The sequence below is a fragment of the Panthera leo genome, chromosome A3 (genome assembly GCF_018350215.1).
Source record: "Panthera leo isolate Ple1 chromosome A3, P.leo_Ple1_pat1.1, whole genome shotgun sequence".
Taxonomy (NCBI): Eukaryota; Metazoa; Chordata; class Mammalia; order Carnivora; family Felidae; genus Panthera; species Panthera leo.
The window spans coordinates 11,003,502-11,027,589 of record NC_056681.1 but is presented as its reverse complement, the minus strand read 5'-3'; the positions used below and the strand labels follow the sequence as shown (position 1 = coordinate 11,027,589).

The window sequence follows — 24,088 nt, the reverse complement described above, 5'->3', positions numbered from 1 at the left end:
TATAATGAATAACTTTCTTTTTATGTAGTAGCAAAAAGAGTCAATAATCCTTTCAAGAAAGAGACTATTTCATTTCCTCCCAACTTGGATTCACCGTAAACGCGATCCACGAATGATATTGGAACCTAGTTAAAAAAAATATATATGGTAAGTCAGTCTTCAAAACTATTAGAAAGGAAGTATAGCAGGCATACACCAATACAATACAAATAAAATTTAACTTCTGATAGCCAAGTCCTTCAAGTAAGTTCACAATTAGAGGATTCTTACAGCAATCGTGTGTACCTCCAAATCTTTAAACATTTCATTATGTAAAAATCGGTCATATGAACCAAATCTCCAACTGTCTGAAAGCACTGATCCTGAATATTAAGCTGGTTTACCAAAGTTTCAGCCTGTACTTCAAGAAAAATTGATACTCCAAAAGTACAATTTTTCAGTAGTCCATTAAATTTATCTGTCACTATTTTAGTGTTAAGTTAAAAATCTTGGAACTTCCACACGAGAAATGGCAATCTAGTTAGCTATTTTCTTGCTATGAATACAAACATTAGTGTTAAGTGAGGAGAGCCTTCCCTGAGAGCTCACTAGCTGGCTGGAAATATTCCTGTCCTCTTCATTTACTCCTAGGAAATGGCAAAAGGATTCATCATTAGGGTGGCTCTTGGCAACGGCAAGAAGAAAAGGAGCAAAGACACTCATCTCACAAGGCTGGGTGACCAGAAGAAAGGGCAAAATGAATAAGGTACCAGTAGCTTTTAATCCCTTAAAAGAGAATGCTGCCTTCTATTAAGGTTTTACATCTTAGGTCAAATGTAGGTAGTAATTTGGAAGTGAAATGAATTTTCATCCTTTAGTGCACGAACATTCTAAACAACTGGAAGCTTTCCACATTTATTCAGTAGTTGTGCAAGTTAAACTTTTTATTATAAAAAGTCTAAACCTATTGTTCCTTTACAAGGAATACAGTGGACTATTTACCATCAGTTGCCTACCTCGCCAATAGTATAATTCAACTGTCTTGCCCGAACAATCATCTCCATCTGGAAGACATAGCCTTTGGAAACACATTTTTCTATTAATTTCTGTAGGACTTCTTTTCGGTATAACCTGTGAGAAATTAAAATATACATGAACACCTAGGTAAATACACTTGCCTACATGTAACCTGATCTTTGGAAAGTTCACTGGTATTTATAAAACCTAAAACTTTCACTAGCCATCTGTATGCAGAAAAGTGGTCACAGCTGATGATTATGACACTTGTCCTGAAGCGGAATGGTCATGAAATATTTGGTAAATAATTTAGAATACTTTTGAAAATGAATTCTTAGTGTCTTTTAAGGAAGTTATAAAAATAGGCTAAAGTGAATCACTTGAAGCAGAACCACCCACTGTTTTTAGTTTTTAAATTTTCTTAAAATTTATTTTTCAGGTTGAACAAAGGGAAACTGTTCCAAATATTGCAACAATAGAGTTGACAGATGATGATGAATCCACAATATAAAGCAGAACACACTCAGTAACTAACAGGTGTTTCCTCACAAATGCCTATAACCAGTTTCTATTTCCCAAGATCTACTAAATAAATTCCCTGGGATAAACTGAAGTACCTCTAGGGGACTTAAAGGAGAGTTCCTGAAGAAAGTGACTGGGTTCACCCAAAGGACTTCTTAGCTCCTCTGTCTTACTCTGTAAATTTGATGGGATCTGTTTGGCCTGCAGCCCATCTAAAGTTGGGCTGGACATCTGTCCATTATACATATCTAACTGTGACCTTAATTGGTAATAGCTGTATCTTACCAGGACTGCCTCAATCCTGTGATGCCTAAGTTCCTGTCTTAACCTAGCTTAACCTAGAGTGTCAATACTTAAAAAAAAAAAAAAAAAAAAAAAAAAAAAAAAGAATCAACATTTAATAGAAAAGAGCAAGTATCAAGTAATATAAATTATCAACTAATGCATGAGGTTTAGGCCTTAAAGTAGAGGAACAGACATCTTCTAGCTTCAGAGACAAAAAAGTGGCAGTCTTTAGTCATTTGGCATGGTCATACGAAACAGTTCATCTACTATAGCAGTTCAAAAATTAAAAACATAACCCCCCCCCCAAACAAACAAAAATTACCCCTTCCCAACCTGGCAGGAGGCTTTATTCCAATTAAACAAGGCTTGCTTTTTAATTGAAAGCATATGGAGAACAAGGTAACTGAAGTCTTTAAACTTTTCTGTGGACTGTGCCATAAATATTCATATAAATTGCAGAAAATTGCTGGTAGACGTGTTCTTTGGAGCACATCACCAGTGACAGCCATGTTCTGAATAAGCAGTTGAGTAACCACCTTGGCCCTCTGGGGCCCCCCAAGGGGCTGAGCACCAGTGAGAATGTTAACAAACACACTAACCTAAGCCCTGCCTTGGATGCTCTTTGGAAAGTACACATTTTTCCTTAAGAAGATGCTTAGGCCTCATTAGCAACTCTGAAGGAACTTCAGTCGGCCTTTGTGTGTTCCAGAAGAAAAATGGGGTAGAAATGAAAAGCATTTCCTAAATAAGCCACTGTATAGCAAGAAAGTTTATATAGAAAATATAAAATTACAAGTTTTTACTGTACCTGAAACTTCCTGTTAAATCAGATGCTCCTGGTCTGAGCAAAATCTGAGTTATAAAATTGGCCCCACGGCTGTTAAATAAAACAATCAGATTTTCTTTATAAAATACATTTTTTAAACAAGAGAAACACATCTGAGATCAGAGTGCTAAAATTGCTACACAAATTTCATAAATACAACTGTTTCACAAAAATGTCAATTTTATAGGGGTGCCTGGGTGGCTCAATCAGTTAAGCATCTGACTTGAGCTCAGGTCATGATCTCATGGTTCATGAGTTTGAGCCCCACATCGGGCTCTTTGCTCTCAGTGCAAAGCCTGCTTCGGATCCTGTCTCCCTCTCTCTCTGCCCCTACCCCACTCATGCCCTCTCTTTCAAAAATAAACATTTAAAAAAATGTTAATTTTATAAAAAAGTTTAGTCAGTAAAAGATTTGGCATTCTCATTTTTCAGAAAATGGGGACTTTTATTCAAATGTGACACGTAGAGGGGACCTATAAAACAATCATTCTTATAAATTTTAGGTAAGAAAGGTAACATTTTAAATTCAACTTGCCTATTTGCCAACAGCCATTATTTAGAATTATGAGCATCTCTCAGAGAGCAAAAGGGATCAGGGATTTGGAGTATCCTTTTCAGATTCTAATCAGCAACAAGGGATTGTGGATTTCAAGTAATGCAACAGGTCAGTCTGCATAAATACGGCTTTTTTTTTTTTTTTTTTTTTTAAAGAAAGTATACAAGTGGGAAAGGGTTTTGGTTTTTGGCAATCTGTGGAAATTGAACAAAGGTTCATTCTGAGACTGTGTCAGTCTCCTTGGGCCACTATAACTAAATACTGCAGACTGGGCGGCTTATATTCATTTCTCACAGTTCTGAAGGCTGGGAAGTCCAAGATCAACGTGCAGCAGACTTGGTTCCTGAGGAGGACCCTCTTCCTAGCTTAAAGGGCTGCCTTCATGCTATGTGCTGAGGGGAGGAGGCCAAGAGAAGCCAATCTCTCTGGTCTCTTCTTGAAAGGGCACTAATCCTACCATGAGTGCCCCATGGTCACTATATTTAAATTACCTCCCAAAGGCCCCACCTCCAAATACCAATGCTTTGGGGGTAAGGTACTTTAACACGTGAATTTTAGCAAAGACATCCAGTCTACAACAATGACAGGATGTGTGCTTCCAACACAACCAAGTATCAGTTTCAAGCTATTACTAATAGCTATTATTAGTATTTCAAAAAGACTTTCCTTGCCCTTGGAAAAAGTGGCTTTTTTATTGCAGCTATTTTAGTAAACTCCGATTCAGAAAAAAAAGTTTTCCGGGGCAAACTGGAAAGAACAGTTTCTCTCCAAAGCCAAGGTAACTAACTACCAAGGCCCTCCCTCGGAAAGATTATTTTTATACAAATAACATGATTAGTCATATAGCTGGGATAATGGCTAATTTCAAAAACATTTTCCCTTTCAAGATGCTTCTAATAGATAACAAAAAAATTCTAGGACACAGTTTACCTCCCCAAGATGGGTTTAATCAAAGGAAAGCATGCATATATGTTTATGTGTGTATGTATACGTATGTATTTGCAGCTCTATTCAAGCTAATGTATTTTTTTTAATGTTTATTTATTTACTTTTGAGAGAGGGAGAGAGAGAGAGCATGCACATGCACGAGTGAGCACGTGAGTAGGGGAGGGCAGAAAGAGAGGGAGACAGAGAGTCCTAAGCAGGTTCTGAGCTGTCAGCGCAGAGCCTGACATGGGGCTTGGACTCCCGAACTGAGATCACGACCTGAGCCAAAATCAGGCATTGCCGTTTAAATGACTGAGCCACCAGGGTGCCCGTCATGATAATGCATTTTTAAATGGGGGTTTGTTTTAAAATATGCAGCAAGGGTGAGACAGACTTGGATTCTAATTCTAATTCTGGATCACACAAATGAGACCTTGGGCAAGTGATTACATAATCTTTCTCAGGAGTTTATATACTAAGTCAGTGCAGACATTAACAAGTGATGACAAACACAACTCAATATAACTTAATGATCCAACTAAAAGCTGTAAATTGTATCTGATCGGGATTCCCTTATTTTAAATAAGAATTCCGATGACCAAATTCAGACGGGTCTGAGAGAGAGATCACTCATCTGTTGTTCTGAATGTTGGTTGTACAACAGAATCATCTGGAGAGCCTGTGGAAAATACTGATGGTTTTGCCCCACCTGTGGTGATCCATTCAAACGGTGTATATAGTGTGTGTGTGTGTGTGCACGAGAAAGAGCGAACAGGAAAAAGTAGTGTAGGATTTTTTCTCTGCTTTATCCAACCCCTTCATTTCACTGAAGGCTGAGGGTCCTACAGGTCTTAAATGACTTGCCCAAGGTTCCACATTTAAGAAGCAGAACGGAGATTAACTCAACAGAATCTTCAATAGGGATGAAAAGGGTGATAAAAAACACTAACATTAGTAAGAATTTGTATAAAATTATGTCGTCATGTGTAACATAGTAAGCTGGATAGATCCTTTATGGATTAAAATTGACCTCATCTTCCTAAGAAGCACAAAAAAGTGATGTAGATTAAATATGCTCCCAAATTCCTTGTGGATGAAGACCAGTAAGTGGCTTCTCCTTCCTCACCACTTGATTATGGGCTTGCTTTGACCAAAAAAGAATGCTGTTAGCTCCAGAGCCTAGGACTAGGAGGCCTTGCTGCTGCAGCCTTAGGACTCTTGGATGCTGCCCTTAGGATGCCATGTGAAGACACTGGCCAAGCTTTCCAGAAGGTGCAGTAGTGAGATGCCCCAGACAACGACCAGCCCCAACGACTGGATACAGGAATGAGGCCATCTTGGATCTTTCAGCCTACCTGACCCTGACCTTCCAGCTGAAGAAGCTGCAAGAATGAGCCCAGGTGAAGCTAGCAGGGGAACCATCAACCAAGTCACAGAATGAGGAGAAATAGTTGTTTTAAGTCACTAAGCTTTGACACAGTTTGTTATACAGTGATAGAAAACTGAAACAGTATGTTTCATTTCCATTTTATGATGAGGGAAGTAAGGCTAGAAAAGGTACAATATGCTATGTGACACAGGGATTAAATGACACAATCAGGATTTTAACCCAGGTCTGACTCCAAAGCCTCACTACTTTTGCTGCTTAGTAATAGCTGATCATGAAGTGTCTCATTTATTTGAAATGATTACATACATTTGAGATGACTATATATATACACATATACATATGTACATACATACATACGTATATATGAAGTTAACAATCTGGTCCCAGAAATCCCAAGGCACCATGGTGATTTATAATCCAAATACCTGTTACAAACATACGTCCAGTTACACTAAACAAGAGAGAAACCATAGCACATGTCTCTACCTGATTATTTTTCTTTTCAAATCCCAGCCATATACACCTCCATTTCCTTTGTAGCGAGTTCCAGAGACAATGTCAAAATTACCCTCCTTCTGCTTCCTATAGAAAAAATCAGTTGTCAATTAGAAAAAGCTATTGAGCTTTCAATAGTTATTTTCATGAGTTATACAAAAAGAACTTTTAAGACTTGCACAGGAAATATAATGCCAAGAAAACATGACCTATACCACTAAGAAATCTTTTGATGTAATATTTCCAATTCTGATTTTTTTCCCCTTTGTTAACTTCTAAAATTAAAAAAATAGTACTTGCTGATTGTACCATGTGAAACCATCCTAAGATGTAATCTCCCTCCTTTCTGTTCTCGGCCCCATGAAGTAAACAGTGCTAAAACAGTCTGGTAACCCTCCAGACCTTTCTCTTTGCAGAAAGATAAAGACACACGGAACTCCAGGCTTTCTGGCTGCTTTAACGAAACTGGAACCCAAAAAAGTACATTTTGCAACTGCCTTGTGTCCATTAACAACATACATAATGGAACCATGGACATCCCTATAGGTCAGCAGAGAATTTCCCCATTTTTTCCAATAGCTGCAAAAATGTCCCACAGAACACTGAACCCACATACTTATATGGTTGTTTTCATGGTGGGTTTCCCCACCCCCAACAACACAACCACAATGAAGTGTGGCAATGTTTTTATAAATGTACATCCTGGTGCTTAGACGACCCAAAGTGGAACATAACAGATTTGCTAAAATAAAGCTTAGGAGTATTTCCAACAGATATCACCAGAAATTACTTTCCAAAAAGGTTGTGGCAACTCACATTTCTCCGGCAATATTTGTGTGTCCACCTCCCACCATCTTATTGGCACTAGATGTGCTGCTCTTTCAGTTTGTAATTATGACGAACTAACGGGTAATAAAATACTCCCACAGTTATTTCAACTGCATTTCCCTGACAACATGCCAGGGTATCTTCTCTTGGGTTCATCAGCCATTGGGCTTTCTTCTACATATGGCCTATTTCTGTCTTTCACAAATTTTCTATTCCCCTGGTTTCATTTCCTTCACAGGTCAAAGGGGCTTTTGGGTATTCAACATATAAGCAGACAAGGTATCTCTGAAGGGACTTTATGCAGAGATCAAAGGATGAGAATAGTTGGCTATGAAGGAGAAAGGAAAGAACATTTTAGCCAAAGGAGGGGGCAGAGGGGCCAGATCACACAGCAGTTTGAAGGGCAAAGAAAAGAGCCTGAAGTGATCCAAACGGGAGAAACGTTACCTAGTTTTGTTTTAGTATATTCAGCTTACACTGAGCACAGCTTCCACATTCTTATTCTGAGAGGTTTCATGTTGTTTTGGATTTTCTAAGAATACAACTATACTACCTGCAAATAAATACAATTTTGTATCCCTTATCAGTATTTATACTACATGCTTAATATGTCACTTAAAATATCCATGTATAATAACAGCTGTATGCCTAACTTGATGCGTTTATTAATGATTCAACATTTCACCAATTAGTAAGATGTTTGTGTTAGGACTGGATTTCTCCATCAAATTTAAGTGGTTTCCTTTTCTTTCTACTTTCAAGTTTTCATTAGAGGTGACCCAGGAAGTTTGTCAAATACCTTTTAGCATCTATAGACTCAATCATGCTTTGTTAATGTGATAAATTATGTTGATGAATTCCTGATGATGAACCATCCTGGCATTCTTGGAATAAACCCTATTTGTTCATGGTGTTTCACCCTTACGATGCAGGGCTTAATTCCATTTAACAAAGTCACCTTCCATCTTTTCCCATATTCTGGAAGAATTTAGATAACAAAGGAATTATCTGTTGCTTAGTTCCTAAAATATATCATTTAGTCACATATCTATAGTCAAGAGCCTCAAATATATATGTTGGTATCCATTTTGACAGCAAACAAAATAGCATGTCCGTTTTTAATTAGTAAAGAATGAAAAAAATGAAAAGAAGTCCAAAATCAACATAAGATAAATGATTTGAATTAGAATTTTTTCAAATATTAGAAATACCTACCTAATGAATTCAGGAATAAATTTTGGCTGAAATTAAAAAAAAATAAACATGAAGTCAGTAAAACAGGCTTAACCTATCATGAATAGCTAACAAAAAAAGATACCACTTACATGGTGTGAGAGATCAGCATCCATAATTATTATGTAGTTTCCTGTGGCATGTTTCATTCCATGAATATATGCAGTTCCTAAAAACAAAAACATATCCATTAAAGAAAATCACCAGAAACACTGAAGTATACTCGTGAACAGGCGAGAAATTAAATTAAGCATCTGAAAAGCATACAGCAGTTCTCCAGAGGTAAAACTAAACTACCGTTAAATCCTATTTATTCAAAATAAAAAACATCTCTTGAGTCCGTTCTTTCATCTCCAACTTCACCTTAGTCCCAGGCACCATCTTCCGATGCTTGAATCCTGACCTGGCGAGTATTGCCCTGCCTCTGCTCTTCCCCATCACTCCTGTCCCATCTTCATAAAAGCTACCCAGTGAATGTCTTCTATGCTGTAAACCTAATACACTAGAGCCCTGGTCTGGTGTCTGGGGTCAAAGGCACAACCAGGAATTATTTAGCCACCCTCATGCCTGAAAGTTCCCTATGGACCTGGCAAGTAAGGGTAAATTGGGATTTGAGGATTCCTGCATTCTCTAGGTCCAAGCCACCACAGTATCTTCTTAGTAAGGGCAAAGTCTTCTAAATATTCATGAGAGTGAGTGAGCGAGCGAGCGAGCGAGCGAGCACGGGAGTAGGGGAGGGACAGAGAGAGGACAGAGGATCGACAGAAGATCTGAAGCAGGCTCTGTGCTGAGAGCAGAGAGCCCAACACGAGGCTGGAACTCATGAACCATGAGATTATGACCTGAACTGAAGCCAGACGTTTAACCAACTGAGCCACCCAGGTGCCCCAAGGCCGAACTCAGTTCTAACTTCCTTTGCTCAAAAGTCACCATCACAGCTTTTTGGATTTCTACTGACTGGTTAGTAATTCCTGGTTGCTTTCACGGCAGTTTCCAGATTACTTCAATCCCAAAGAACTTCTGGGTTCAGATATTCAGATACTTTATGATGCCAGAGAACTAAGGGTCTTCAGGACAGCAAGTACTCGATTTTTAAGAACTGTGCTTCCAGGGCACCTGGGTGTCTCAGACAGTTAGGCATCCAACTTTGGCTCAGGTCATGATCTCACAGTGCATGAGTTTGACCCCCAAGGGATCTGTGCTGACAGCTCAGAGCCTGGAGCCTGCTTCGGATTCTGTGTCTCCCTCTCTCTCTGCCCCTCCCCTGCTTGTGTTCTCTCGTTCTCTAAAATAAATCAAATAAACATTAAAAAACAACAAAAAAGAACTGTGCTTCCTCCATGCTCTCTCAATTTTTTAATAAAATTATTATTATTTCCCAATATAAGCAACTACAACCAAAAGAAAAGAAATAAGGGCATTCAGATATTCATCTTGGAAGGACCAAGTTCATCTGAGATTTTCTATAACCTCCTATAATTAAAAGCTGGAAAAGCTTTCTTTTTTAAAAACAAAGAGTAACTGTTTATAACTTCTAAAAAAATACTCAAAGATTTAGAGCTAAAGTGGTGTGCTGGTCCCAACACATTTGCTCTCGGACCCCTTCTCTGTTCTACACTGCATGGAACTACAGTTCCCAAGGGCTCTTGTCAACTGGCTGCCAAATCGCTTTGGGAGACACCAGGGGATAGTTGCCAGGAGAGAAGAGGAAAAGTCGAAGTGTGTCCCCACTCTTACACTGCATCCCAACACTGACTGGGTATCCCCATGGCTCCAGCTCCTGCCAGGTAGCCCCCACTCCATTATTCCAACCCCTTCTAAATAACCTGGGGTTCCTGGGCTCCAAAAGCACCATCTCCTATTGTTGCTTCTTTCGAGGGGTGGTAGCAACCACTAGCTGTTACTAGTCTGAGTAGCTTCATGGCTCCATTTGGCTTCTCAGCATTCCTTCACCTGCGTAACCAGATTCTTCGTATTAAATTCCCTACGTTGAAAGACTGACAGTGGTTTCTGCTTTCCCAACTGGGCTTTGACAGATAGAGACAACTCAAGTTAAACCATTTCAATGTCATTAAGATCATTAAAAACCATTACAGGAGGACACTGTATTTTGGCCCTGTTCCAAATTGGGAAAACACATACTGGATCACCTTACCAAGGCAAGGAGCAGGTATGAGGGGTGAGAGGTTATACTTACCCAGTCCTAACTTCTTCTCACGTGGTCTTAGAAGCTACAAGAATAAGAAACAGCATTTTAACACACACACAAAACTATTAAAAATTATTTTTTTATAGGTACTTACCCTTTTTAACAGAAACATAGTTCCATACATTAGACCTTATATTAGACATTAAAGCAAAGTATGCTTAACATTTTTTGCCAAAGTGAAAAAGTGCTTACTATTTAATAACAAATCAAATAGTTTAACAGCTTGGAAAATTTCACCCCAACACTGCAGGCCAAATTTTAAACATTTTTTTTTTCCTGGAGTTACCCACCAGAAAACAGTATGTAACAATATATTATATCTATTACTTAGCATTTTGAACAACATCTACTGGTTCCTTCCCCTAGGAAAACTGAGGATTTAACCCACTTATTCCATATCTTCTTGGAATATTTGATAGCCACATTTGTTTCCTCAATTCCTTTTGTGATTTTAATGATTTAGTTTTTAGTTCTTGATTTGTTTTCCTTTTTATTTTTCTCAATTACAAAAACACAGGCTTAAGATTACAAGTTAGACAATATATGGTCATTCATTAGTTAATGGCATTCAGTTTGGTTCCAGGTATCTGCCACTACAAATATACCTACAACAAAGACACTTGTACATATATCCTTTTGTATAGGTCCTGTTTTCTTTCTTTTTTTTTTTTTTTTTAAATGTTTGTTTATTTTTGAGAGAGAGAGAGAGAGCGTGAGCAGGGGAGGGGCAGAGAGAGGAGGCACAAAATCTGAAGCAGGCTCCAGGCTCTGAGCTGTCGGCACAGAGCCCAAAGCGGGGCTCAAACTCACTAGCTGTGAGATCATGATCTGGGCCAAAGTCGGATGCTTAACCGACTGAGCCACCCAGGCGCCCCGTTTTCTTTTTTATATAAAGTTTATTTACTTATTTTGAGAAAGAGAGTGCACCAATGAATGGAAGCGCACCACTGAGTGAAAAGGAGTGGGGAAGGGGCAGAGAGAATCCCAAGTAGGCTCCATGCTATCAGCACTGAGCCCTAGGCAGGACTTGATCTCAGGAACCAGGAGATCATGACCTGAACAGAGATCAAGAGTCAGATGTTTAACTGACTGGGCCACCCAGGTGTCCCAAGGTCCAGTTATTTCTGTAATTAGCACCCTAAAAGTTGAATCACTGGCTGAAAGGGTATTTATACTCCTTTCTTTGAACTCCTTTTATGATCTTAAATGCTGACATCACTCCATCAACTTATCCTGACTTTATCCTTGGATGACCTCATTACATTCTCTAATGCCACAATTACATGACTTTAGGGTTATATTCCTAAATATATACATATACATACATATATATTTAATGTTTATTTTTGAGAGAGACAAAGCACGTGAGGGGGAGGGGTAAGGCGAAAGGGGGACAGAGGAGGATCCAGAGTGGGCTCTGTGCTGATAGGAGACAGCCCGATGTGGGGCTCGAACTCACAAACCACAAGACCATGACCTGAGCCAAAACCCAGAGTTGGATGCTTAACCACCTGAGCCGCCCAGGTGCCCCGAAACCCAGAGTTGGATGCTTAACCACCTGAGCCACCCAGGTGCCCCTAGGGTTATATTCCTAACAAAAAAAATTGTATTTTTTCTTTTCTTACTGTTTCTTACACGGCTCAAGTAGACTCACTACTGAGCCTATCTTGTCCCCTTCTGCATTTGCCAGTCTATAAGCAGGCTGCCTCAGACTGCAAATCTCTAAACAGAGTATTTTCAGTTCAATTCAACCAGGACAGATTGTAGTACTTTTTACTACATGCAAACTGCATGCAAGTCTTGGGGAGGAACAAAGACAAAATACACTTCTGCTTGATGAGCTCTTACAGGAGAACTAGACATTCAATCAACCATGTACAGTAATTAAAATTTACTGAACAGGGAGGGGCGCCTGGGTAGCTCAGTCAGTTAATTGTCCGACTTCAGCTCAGGTCATGATCTCATAGCTCGTGAGTTCGAGCCCTGCGTCCGGCTCTGTGCTGACAGCTCAGAGCCTGAAGCCTGCTTCGGATTCTGTGTCTCCCTCTTTCTCTGCTCCTCCCCCGCTCGTGCTCTGTCTCTCAAAAATAAATGAGCATTAAAAAAAATAGAGTTCACCTTAGATCTTCTAATCCTATGTTTCTGCTAGAAAAGTCTTTTCTCAAGTGTTTATAAAACATAAACCACGCTGCATATGAAAGAATGCTGTGCTACAGTTAAAAGAATGAGAAAATTTAGTAATAAAAGATCTCCAAGCTATAATTACAAATCAACAGAATGCAGGAAGATTACATCTATGTTAAAAAAACAAAAGCACCACCTTACCCAGTTCTCCACATGTAGACCCATGCGCACACATGCACAAAGGTCTGAGGCCACCCCCACCAAACTGCTGACAGAGGTCTCCCCTGGGGAAGGGACTAGGAGGTTCATAAACGGCAACTTCAGTTTTATCAGTAACTTTTTCATTTGACAACAATGTAGTTTTTTCATTTCTTACATAATAACACACTGTTTTGTTTAGCGTGCTGTACTTTCAAATCCTTAATTCCACCCCCTTCCTTTTCTGCCCCCTCACATCAATGAGGATGGCTCAAAGCAGTAAAGGGCACAACAGAGCTTATCTCACAGCCATCAGGACAAGTGTGAACTCACAGAAAGTACGTGCAGGAGTGCTGGGCACACACTCTGATGAATGCTCACCACAACTGCTTATAAGATACTTCATGTGACCCTATGATTTGGTAAAACACTTATTTTCTAAAACATTTTTACTATAGAAAATCTTGATGACATTTTAGAAAAACCAGGATCAACAGTATTTGAGTGGACTTTTTTTTTTTTTTTACCATAATGAAAATAAATCTTCAGCTAAGAAAGGCTAATTGTAGTGGCGCCTGGGTGGCTCAGTCGGTTGGGCGTCCGATTTCGGCTCAGGTCATGATCTCACGGTTTGAGTTCGAGCCCCACATCGGGCTCTGTGTGCTGACAGCTGGAAGCCTGGAGCTGCTTTGGGTTCTGTGTCTCCTTCTGTCTCTGCCCCTCCCCCACTTGTGCTCTGTCTCTCTCTCTCTCTCTCTCTCTCTCTCTCTCTCTCTGACTCTCGCGCGCGCGCGCTCTCAAAACATAAAAAAAAAAGGCTAATAATTGTACTTTCTTCCTGTTTTGCAATTCCTTACTATCAATGAGGCTCCCTTTTTTTTTCATTTTATTTTTTCCATTTTTGGCTGTTTATAGTTCTTATGAATTATGGTTTTGTACATCTCATTAGGATACTGATCTTTTCGTCAGAGGTAATATTTTGGTATTTTTAAGTAGTCAAACCTCTCAATCTTAGTTATATTTGATGTTTTAAAAGTAATGAAGATGCATTACATTATCAGAACTTGTAAAATAGTAAACTATGGAATAATATAAGTGATATAATCTGACCTCAGGTTGGAGGCTGAAACAGATGATGTAAATCAAATGTCATGTAAGCACTCGACATAGAAAGGCTGAAGCCCTCCACAACCTCAGCTCTCCCTGACCTATATAACCATCATTAACAGTTCAAGGTATGTGCCTCTACTTTTGTATGGTCCCACCTCTGCTATTTATTAGCTATATGACATTGGAAGTGACTTAACCTCTTGGCTCAGTTTCTTCACATAGAGTTAAAAAACAAACAAACTTCCTTCATTTTCTGAAACATTCATTCCAGCCAGTTTGAAAGACCAGCAAACAAAGCATCGGGTGCTTAATGTTTTGAGATATTGTAAAATAGCTTCAATAATAATCCTTCTCCATCTTCTCTCCCAAGTAAACTTGTGGCACTTGTCACTTAAAAGCAAGAAGGGCCATTTCTGGCATGGCCTGATATTGTTGAGGGGGAAAAAAGGGCAATTTTTCTAGTTTAAATGATTTGAATATCATAAAATAACAAAGGAACTGTAAGAAAATTGTAATAGTGAATGCAGTTTTTTTCCCATTATTTTGAATTTTATTGGTTGATGGGAAAAATGGAACTCTTTGAGGGCCATATTGTTTTAGCATTTGAAAAGGTCAATTTAGTAGACATACCCTAAGATCAATCAATTATACCTCAGGGCTGAAGTTCTATGGCAAAAGTATTCAAAGTATTGTCAGGTTGATATTCCTGGCTTAAACAGAAGTGCCTAACTCAGAGTATTCTACATGTAACATGTGATTTAGTGGCTTTGGCCCGGAACTTGTAAAAGAAAAACTGGGAGACTGTGGCCAAAAAAACGAACCTAGCATCATAAGAAGTCACTGACAGAAGGCTGGAAATCTGTCAACTTTTAATCTCTTCCTGTACATCTGGAGGAGGATTGGAAGGGTGATAGATCTTTGAGGTGCCCAGGTGTGATATGGAAAGAATAACTAGTATAGGAGAGATTTACTATGTGTGTAAGAGGAACATGTTCCCCTTAAATGCTTCCCTTCCATCAACCAATATCTCCTCCAACTTGTGCACCCTGCCACAGTTTTTTTTTATAATGCTTAATTGCTATTTCTTAAGATGAAAATATCAACAAAGGTTCTCCAAGAGACCTCTTTCTTCGTATCTATACCAATGGTTCTCTTTTGGGAGGAGTGGACAATTTTGCCCACAAGAGGTCATTTGATGATACTCACAGACATTTTTGGTGGCCACACTGGGGAGACGGGCTGCTAATGGCATCTAGTGGATGGAGTCCAGGGATGATGCTAAATGTCCTGTAACATACAGGACAGTCCCCCACATCTAAGGATTATTAGGTCCAAAATGTCAATTGTGCCGAGACTGAGAAACTCTGGTCCATACAAATTCTAAAATACCCAATGCTCAGAATGTGTTTAAATCTGGATTCAACTGTCTGCTTGGGCCCCAAAATTACCTAAAGTAGAGCTCACAAGTGTATTCAAACACTTATGAATAAAAACCATTATAAAAATAAACCAGTGGTCAAAAATAAAAATTATAGGGGCACCTGGGTGGCTGAGTCAGTTAAGTGTCCAACTTTGGCTCATATCACGATCTCGAGCTTCCTGAGTTTGAGCCCTGCCTGTCAGGCTCTGTGCCATCAGGCTCTGTGCTGACAGCTTGGAGCCTGGAGCCTGCTTCAGATTCTCTCTGCCCCTCCCCTGCTCACACTCAGCCTCTCTCTATCCCTCAAAAATGAACATTAAAAAAACCATTTTAATAAAAAATAAAAATTATAAAGCCATTATAAAATGAATTCTACATCTAAGTTACTCCAGCAGAAAAACAACACCCCTTAACGTACAGTGGGAAACTCTATAAAGTTCAAGACTCAGAGAGTCAATCTACTCCCAGATGATTGTTCTACAAAGAAAGATGCCAAGTGCTCTGACAAATAGAAAGATGCCAACTTCACATGGAAACAATCACGTTTCCCAGCTACAAGCTTTTACAGTTGCAAAAAAGGGGAGCAAGAAAGATCATGACACATATTACTAATTGCAATCTAGTTCCATTAATATTCCTGTCAATATCATGCTTTAATTTTGCCCTTCAAGAAAACTCATCTGCAGAGTAAGTTCTGAAAACAGACTTTATCCAAAGGCTCACTATTTTGCTGTAAAATTGCTACTGACCCAATTTATCAAAGACATGGAAAAACTCAAGCAAGATGTTCTTTTTCATTTCAGTTTCTAGAAAAACAGATTGCCTTTTAAGTATTGTCATTTCTCATCTTTCCCCTACAAACACAACTAATGTGACAGAAGAATGTTCACATGACTTACAATTTTGTCTGACCCATAGATCTTCTCCAACTGTTCAGCAACATCCCTTGTTCCATCTGGGCTTCCATCATCTATGATTATAATTTCATAGCTGATTCCACTAAAATAAAAAAAAAAAAGTTTGTATTGCTTGCAGAGACAATACTCTCCAATTAAAAAATAACTTTAAAATTACTATTTCCTCACCAATATAAGTGGGAATTTATGTCATATTAATCACCAAAGAAAACTTCAATTACCAAATGAAACAAATGTCAAACATTTAGTACTATACCTCCAAACTCGGCAGCCTATGGATAAAAACGTTACAATGAAGCCCTGAGATAAAAAAAAATTCTCAAATCAAAAACACACTCTTTAGTTTAAAAACTCACAGCGATTACATACACATCCGTCCATTATATGCCATAGGATATCATAAAATTTTACTTACCCACTTTGGAAGTGGAATTATAGAACCTTAGCATCAAGTCTTAGTTATAAAAAATATTTCAAAAGTACATTTGAAAGATATCTCAAGGGGCGCCTGGGTGGCTCAGTCGGTTAAGCGGCCGACTTCAGCTCAGGTCACGATCTCGGGGTCCGTGAGTTCGAGAGCCGCGTGGGGCTCTGGGCTGACAGCTCGGAGCCTGGAGCCTGTTTCAGATTCTGTGTCTCCCTCTCTCTGCCCCTCCCCCATTCATGCTCTGTCTCTCTCTGTCCCAAAAATAAATAAACGTTAAAAAAAAATTAAAATAAATAAATAAATAAATAAAAGATATCTCAAGGGGCGCCTGGGTGGCTCAGTCAGTTGAACGTCTGACTTCGGCTCAGGTCATGATTTTGTGGTTCATGAGTTCGAGCCCCACGTCAGGCTCTGTGCTGACAGCTCAGAGACTGGAGCCTGTTTCAGATTCTGTGTCTTCCGCTCTCTCTGCCCCTCCCCAGGCTGGCGCTTTGTCTCTGTCTCTCAAAAAAAAAAAAAAGATATCTCAAGTTGACTGAGTTGCTGAGTTAATATTCTTTTATTTATTTTTAATGTTCTATTTGAGAGAGACAGTGTGCATTGGGGCGGGGGCGGTGGTGGTGAAGCAGAGAGAAGGGAAGACAGAATCCCAAGCAGACTCCATGCACTCAGCATGGAGGCAGAGACCCATGCAGGGCTCTAACACACAAACCGCAAGATCATGACTTGAGCAGAAATTAAGAGTTGGCCACAACCCATTGAGCCACCTTAGACTGAATATTCTTTTAAATTTAATCCCAAATAAATTTAAATAACATAATCAAGAACAAATAGGACTTCATTTCATCTGTTAAAAAACCCTCTTTAAAATGGTGACATAATCTTTACACCACTATTTCAAATAGTTGTACCATTATCTCAGTCATTAGAAAGAGCACAGAAAATTACATAAGATTTTAATGTGCTTCAAAATTAAAATCTCTCTGCTGGCTCTCCATTAACTTTATGTTACAGTTTCTATTCTAAAAATAAGCCAACACAATACTTGGATGTACATGTGATCACTGCATCTTCCTCCACCCCCCTTTTGGATTTTTTTTGGACAACTTTATTGGGAAACTTAAGGACAAAGTAAAGGAAGCACACCAAACCCCCACAACACTGTTTCCTCTTGGTCTTAATAAACATATGTAAGGAAATCAGCAAGAAAACATTCATTCTGTTAAAAGGCTTTCAAAAGTCAGCCCCAGACCCAGCAATAGCACTGCTAGGAATTTATCCAAGGGATACAGGAGTACTGATGCATAGGGGCACCTGTACCCCAATGTTTATAGCGGCACTCTCAACAATAGCCAAATTATGGAAAGAGCCTAAATGTCCATCAACTGATGAATGGATAAAGAAATTGTGGTTTATATACACAATGGAATACTACGTGGCAATGAGAAAAAATGAAATATGGCCTTTTGTAGCAACATGGATGGAACTGGAGAGTGTGATGCTAAGTGAAATAAGCCATACAGAGAAAGACAGATACCATATGGTTTCACTCTTATGTGGATCCTGAGAAACATAACAGAAACCCATGGGGGAGGGGAAGGAAAAAAAAAAAAAAAAAAGAGGTTAGAGTGGGAGAGAGCCAAAGCATAAGAGACTGTTAAAAACTGAGAACAAACTGAGGGTTGATGGGGGGTGGGAGGGAGGGCGGGGTGGGAGGGAGGGGAGGGTGGGTGATGGGTATTGAGGAGGGCACCTTTTGGGATGAGCACTGGGTGTTGTATGGAAACCAATTTGACAGTAAATTTCATATATTAAAAAAAAATAAATAAAATAAAAAAAATAAATAAATAAATAAATAAAAAAAAAAAAAAAAAAAAAAAAAAAAAAAAAAAAACAAAAGTCAGCCCCAAAATCCAAAAAGAAAGCTAAAATCAGCCCATCTGTTAAGCCTTCTCCCCTAGGTGCTTTAGTACTTAACAAGCCAAAACCTGCTAAGATGTTGATTCCAGTTGATATGCTGAAAGAGATATACTTCATAAAGAAATGAAGTCATTCATAAGCAAATTATTCCTTTCTCTCGTTTCAAAGTGCCCAGAACACCTGAGGGTAAGGTAGTTTAAAGGAATCAAGCTAAACTCCCTTTAAGTAATCTGACCATAGCTGAAAATAGTTGTTTCCTTCATTAAACATCACTCTGATTAAAGGAAAAAATATTTGAGAATCAGAAGACAAAATAAACAAGATCAACTGTATTAAGATAATTTCTCTAATTTGCAAAGTGTTTGTAAAAACCAAAATAAAAAATAAAGAAAAAGATATGAGTACAAAAACTGCAAGGAGCCATGTACATTAAGACAGTTAGTTACAGGGCGCCTGGGTGGCTCAGTCGGTTAGCGTCTGATTCTTGATTTCGGCTTAGGTAATTTCATGATTCGTGAGTCTGAGCTCCACGTTGGGCTCTGTGCTGGCAGTGTGGGGCCTGCCTGGGATTCTCTCTCTCTCTCTCTCTCTCTCTCAAAATAAATAAAATAAACTTTAAAAAAAAAAAAGCAATATTTTTCACCAATTAGTGTTTTCAAAAATGTTAAGTTTAATAAAGCTCAGGTTGGCTGGTTGGTAGGGAAACAGGCACTCTCCAAATAATGCTAGTCCTAAGGTGGTACAATCTTTTTTTCTGCGAGCAATGTGTTGATTTTTATATTTTTGAGAGAGAGAGAGAGAGAGTAGGGGAGGGGCAGAGAGAGAGGGAGACAGAAGATGCAAGGTGGGCTCTGCACTGAGGGCAGGTATGGGGTTGGAGCTGCGAGATCATGACCTGGGTTGAAGTCAGATGCCCAACCGACTGAGCCACCAGGTGCCCCTAAAGCTTTTTTAGTTTTTGGTTTTGTTTTGTTTTTTGAGAGAGAGCAAGCGTGACCATGCAAGCAGGAGAGGGAATAACTGTCAATTTTAAGCACATCAGTTGACCCAGTAATTCCATCCTGAAGACTTTATCCCCAGTACACTAGTAAAAGTATGAGCATGTTTGCTGTAACAGTCATTTAATAAAGGAGCATTCAGTGTGTGTCAAGCGCTCTTCTAAATGCTGGACAATATGGTGTGAACAAAGTACCTGTTTTCATTCGTAAAACAAAAGTCAAAAAAGAAAAACAAGAAAGCTCTAGAAATAATCTGTGTTCACGGAGATGACCTGGTTAAATTATAACACAGCCATATAGAAAGTTACTTAATTTTCGAAGTTTGTATGTGTTGATACAGAAAGATCTTCATCTATACGCGATCCCACTGGATCTAAAACAAGCTACTTCATACTGATACCAGGATCTTCCGAAATCTTAAAAACATTGTATAACACTTTCAAATTCAAACTCTAAAAGCCCCAGTTTCTAGCAACCACACCAAACATCCACTAGTGACCAACGAAGTTGCCCAGGCCAGCAGCAGCTCCCTAACCCACAGAGATCAAACCTCATGCTTACATAAGCACTCAGCACGGGGGCGGGAGTGAGCGTGCTCGGTTAGTCTCCCGGCTCCTGCCGCATCCTGACCATCCAGAAGTAGGAGTGAGGTCAAGCTTTCAACCTCGCTCCGACTGAAAAGGTGGGCAACGCTACTAAGAAAAAGACAACCAGGGGCGTGGGGTGGGGTTGGGGGACAGAGGATGGGAGTGTACAATAAAAGGAACGTCTCATAAAACCCAAGGGCAAGAATGAGAACCCGAGACACAGAATGAACCCCAGAAGTATCCGCCGCCTCTTTCTCGCAGGGTGGCCTTCTCCCCGAGGCTTCCCTCAAGAGCCGAAGGGAGGCCTGCAGGGACTCCTCGCGCAGCCAACTGCCGACACCCAGGCAGGCGAAGCCAGCTCATCTCATTCCTCAGGGAGGGCGGCAGGGCACGCTACCTCTCGGAGAAGCTTTTCACCAGCAGCCACACGATGAGCGGTAGGTTCTCGCGCTCGTTGTAAGTGGGCAAAAGCACCGAATACTTGTCCTGTCGCGGGACGCGCCCCTCCGGCTCCCGCCGAGACCTACGAGGGCTGCCGCTCGCTTCCTCGGAGGCCATGGCGGAACTGCGCGAGACGCCGGAAACGGAATGACGTCACGTGGCGCGGGAAGGGGCGGGTCGGACCGTACGAAATTCGGGAAGAGGGGGACAGTCCATGTGGCCAGGTTCTAGTTCTCCTAAGGCTCTCCTCATGGTTCCGTTGGAAATATCCAGGAACTATAAATCTTTAAACTTGAATCTTAGGGTTTCTTCAGGAAGTTCATGTCTAGTTTTCGCTTTTTTCCCCAGCTCCGTAAAATTATTTAGTTTATTCCAGTCGCTAGGAGACGGCAAGCCGGAAGCGGAAATGCTCTTCAGGACAACTTCCGGGAGGGGCGCCATGGCTTCCAGGGAGGAGGTACTCGCCTTGCAGGCTCAAGTTGCCCAGCGCGAGGAGGAGCTGAGTTTCCTGAAGCAGAAGCTGGCGGCGGCTGTTTTGGCGGAGCAGGAGCCAGAGCGGCTGGTTTCGGTATCATCCCTGCCGCCGAAGGCCTCCCTGTCTCGAGATGAGATTTTGCGCTATAGCCGGCAGTTGGTGCTTCCTGAGCTGGGCGTGCAGGGACAGCTGCGCCTGGCCGCTGCATCGGTGCTAGTAGTGGGCTGCGGTGGGCTCGGCTGCCCGCTGGCGCAGTACCTGGCAGCGGCCGGCGTAGGCCGCCTTGGCCTTGTGGACTACGACGTAGTAGAAATGAGCAACTTGGCCCGCCAGGTGCTGCATGGCGAGGCACTGGCCGGGCAGGCCAAGGTCTTTTCGGCCGCCGCCTCGCTGCGCCGCCTCAATTCGGCGGTGGAGTGCGTGCCTTATGCGGAGGCGCTTACGCCAGCCACGGCGCTAGACTTAGTCCGCCGCTATGACGTGGTGGCTGACTGCTCTGACAACGTGCCCACTCGCTACCTGGTTAATGACGCATGTGTGCTAGCCGGCCGGCCTCTCGTGTCAGCCAGCGCCCTGCGCTTTGAGGGCCAAATCACGGTCTACCACTATGACGGCGGGCCTTGCTACCGCTGCGTATTCCCTCAGCCACCTCCTGCGGAGACAGTGACCAACTGCGCGGATGGCGGGGTGCTCGGTGTCGTAACCGGGGTCCTGGGCTGCTTGCAGGCGCTGGAAGTGTTGAAGATCGCAGCAGGCCTGGGCCCGTCTTACAGCGGCAGCCTGTTGATCTTTGATGCGCTCAGAGGACATTTTCGTTGTATTCAGCTTCGGGGCCGCAGGCCTGACTGTGCAGCTTGTGGGGAGCGGCCCACAGTGACTGCCCTGGAGGACTACGAAGCCTTCTGTGGCTCCTCAGCCACTGATAAGTGCCGCTCTCTGCGGTTGCTGAGCCCAGAGGAGCGAGTTTCGGTCACCGACTATAAGCGACTTCTGGATTCCGGCTCACCCCACCTGTTGCTGGACGTTAGGCCTCAAGTGGAGGTGGACATCTGTCGTTTGCCTCATGCCTTACACATCCCTTTGAAACGTTTGGAACGGAGGGATGCAGAGAGCCTGGAACTCTTAGGAGAAGCTATCCGGGAAGGGAAGCAGGGCACACAGGAAGGGGCAGCTTTCCCGGTTTATGTGATTTGCAAACTGGGCAATGACTCCCAGAAAGCCGTGAAGATCCTGCAGTCCTTGACAGCAGTCCAGGAGTTAGAATCGTTCACAGTTCAAGATGTTGTGGGGGGCCTTATGGCCTGGGCTGCCAAAATCGATGGAACATTTCCGCAGTACTGAGGTGGATGGGAGAGTCTGACCTGAGGAAGATGGCTGGGTTACCCAAAAGATACATTTATTTGCATTTTTTTTTTCAGGAATGTATGGAAGAGCCTGAATACCTCAACTCCTTTATATAAGGGGCTTTGTTGTCGTAACATATTGGATGCTGTCGTTTTCAGTTATATTACCGTTTCTGAGATCTGTCTTGTGTTTTTAGCACTCGGATGAGGTCTTGAACGTGTGAGTTATAATGTTAAGTGACAGGGTTTTGCGTTTTGATAGATCGTGTGTCCTTTTTTGTCCACCTCCCTCAATCAAACAGTACTTTAAATCGTCCGTTTTGATGCTTGGAAAAGTGTTGTAAACGTAGTTTTACTAAATTGATCACAGATGATATACTTAAGGTCAGTTTAATGTTTGCTAAGACATTGTTTGGGTCTTTTTTCTACTTCAAAGGATAGACTATATTGCTACCGAAGTAAGTGTTTAAAATGTAAATTGTTTTAATTATGTGGGGAAGGGTCATTCTATGAAACATTTTGGATTAATATCAAAGTGAGATATTTGTAGTTTAGCAAGATAAAACTTTGTAGTCTGTCAGTTTCTCTTACAAATTGATGATTTAGAAAAAATGTTTCTTATAGTGTTGTATACATGATATACTGCGGTTTGGCTTGCTTTGATGTCTTCAAGCTTAAGTCCCAACCTTCTGCCCTCCCCTGCCCTTTTTTCCTTATCCAACCTGTTATGTTTCTTTCTTGCTTTACTGGCCAAGGACCCCAAATACAATACTGAATTAAAGTGGAATAGGGAGCATTCTTACCTCCTTCACAATCAGGTGAAAAACTTGACTATTTGACCAGTATTACTTGTTATTGCTTTACCAGAGATTCCCTTTATCAGATTAAAGAATTTTCCTTCCGTGTATAGTTTGCTAAGCTTTGGTTGAATTCGTCGAGTGCTTTTTCTGCATTATTATGTGCTGCTTTTTTTTCACTTCGGTTAATGCAGTAAACTACATTGATTCTTTCTATGGTGGCAAAACACACACACACACACACACACACACACACACACACACAAACACAATTTACCCCTCAATAACTTTCAGGCGTACAATACAGTATTGTCAACCACATGCACACGCTGTGCAACAGATCCCGGAGCCCCCATCCCACATGGCTGAAACACCCACCAAACAGCTCCCCACTTCTCCCCTTCAATTTACTCTTTCTACTTTGATTTAATCTATTTTATTCCAGGATTTTATGGCAGTACAAATTGTAGGTGCTTTTATGTTTACTTACTAAACAACATTTTCATGAGATGGAAGGTAGTCTGCCTAACTTCTAAATACGTACAAAATTAAAAGCAAAGATTTGGTGAGTATCTGGGGCAAATTGAGTACATGCCATGTCAAAAGAGCCTCCACTCTCCAGCTGATTGTTGCCTGCCAGTCTATAATTCTCAGAAATCACAGATGTGTGGAATGTTTGTATCTCTGGCTACAATATATATACATAGAATATATACAGTATATATACAAAGTTTATGTGGGCCAGACAAAACCCTCTGCAGGTCAGATTTACTCAGCAGTCTGCAATCTCTGATATAGACTCTTAGTTTATCATAAAAGGATGGTATTATTTACCAAATGCAAAATTAGGATAGCCCTTAACTTTTTAACCGTGAAATACGGTAACCCAGGTTACAGGAGCAGGTTTCTTGTGCTTTTTCCCCAAGGAGTTGTGGAAATGAATGACTGAGGCCAGGAGAAGAGAACAAAGATAGCAGGCCTGTGTCTCAGCTTCTTGCTTCCAGGACAAAAGCTGCTTCTGATCCATATTAAACAATAAAGTGGACGTAGGAACTCTTTGATAT

At 40.9% G+C, this 24,088-nt stretch overlaps 2 protein-coding genes across 2 annotated transcripts; one reads left to right on the top strand and one right to left on the bottom strand.

Annotated features, from left to right (window-relative positions):
- On the bottom strand, positions 1 to 20,972 carry DPM1 (dolichyl-phosphate mannosyltransferase subunit 1, catalytic). Its single transcript, XM_042930672.1, has 9 exons — positions 20,366 to 20,972; positions 16,019 to 16,118; positions 10,256 to 10,289; positions 8,151 to 8,227; positions 8,041 to 8,066; positions 5,989 to 6,084; positions 2,612 to 2,680; positions 996 to 1,110; positions 1 to 125 (listed from the first exon to the last, which is right to left on the bottom strand). Exons 1-9 carry the CDS (start codon positions 20,524 to 20,526, stop codon positions 21 to 23), a joined length of 783 nt encoding a protein of 260 aa, XP_042786606.1. The 5' UTR covers positions 20,527 to 20,972; the 3' UTR covers positions 1 to 20.
- On the top strand, positions 20,816 to 24,085 carry MOCS3 (molybdenum cofactor synthesis 3). Its single transcript, XM_042930670.1, has one exon. The coding sequence runs from the start codon at positions 20,816 to 20,818 to the stop codon at positions 22,223 to 22,225; it is 1,410 nt and encodes a 469-aa protein (XP_042786604.1). The 3' UTR covers positions 22,226 to 24,085.
- The last annotated feature ends 3 nt before the right edge of the window (positions 24,086 to 24,088 follow it).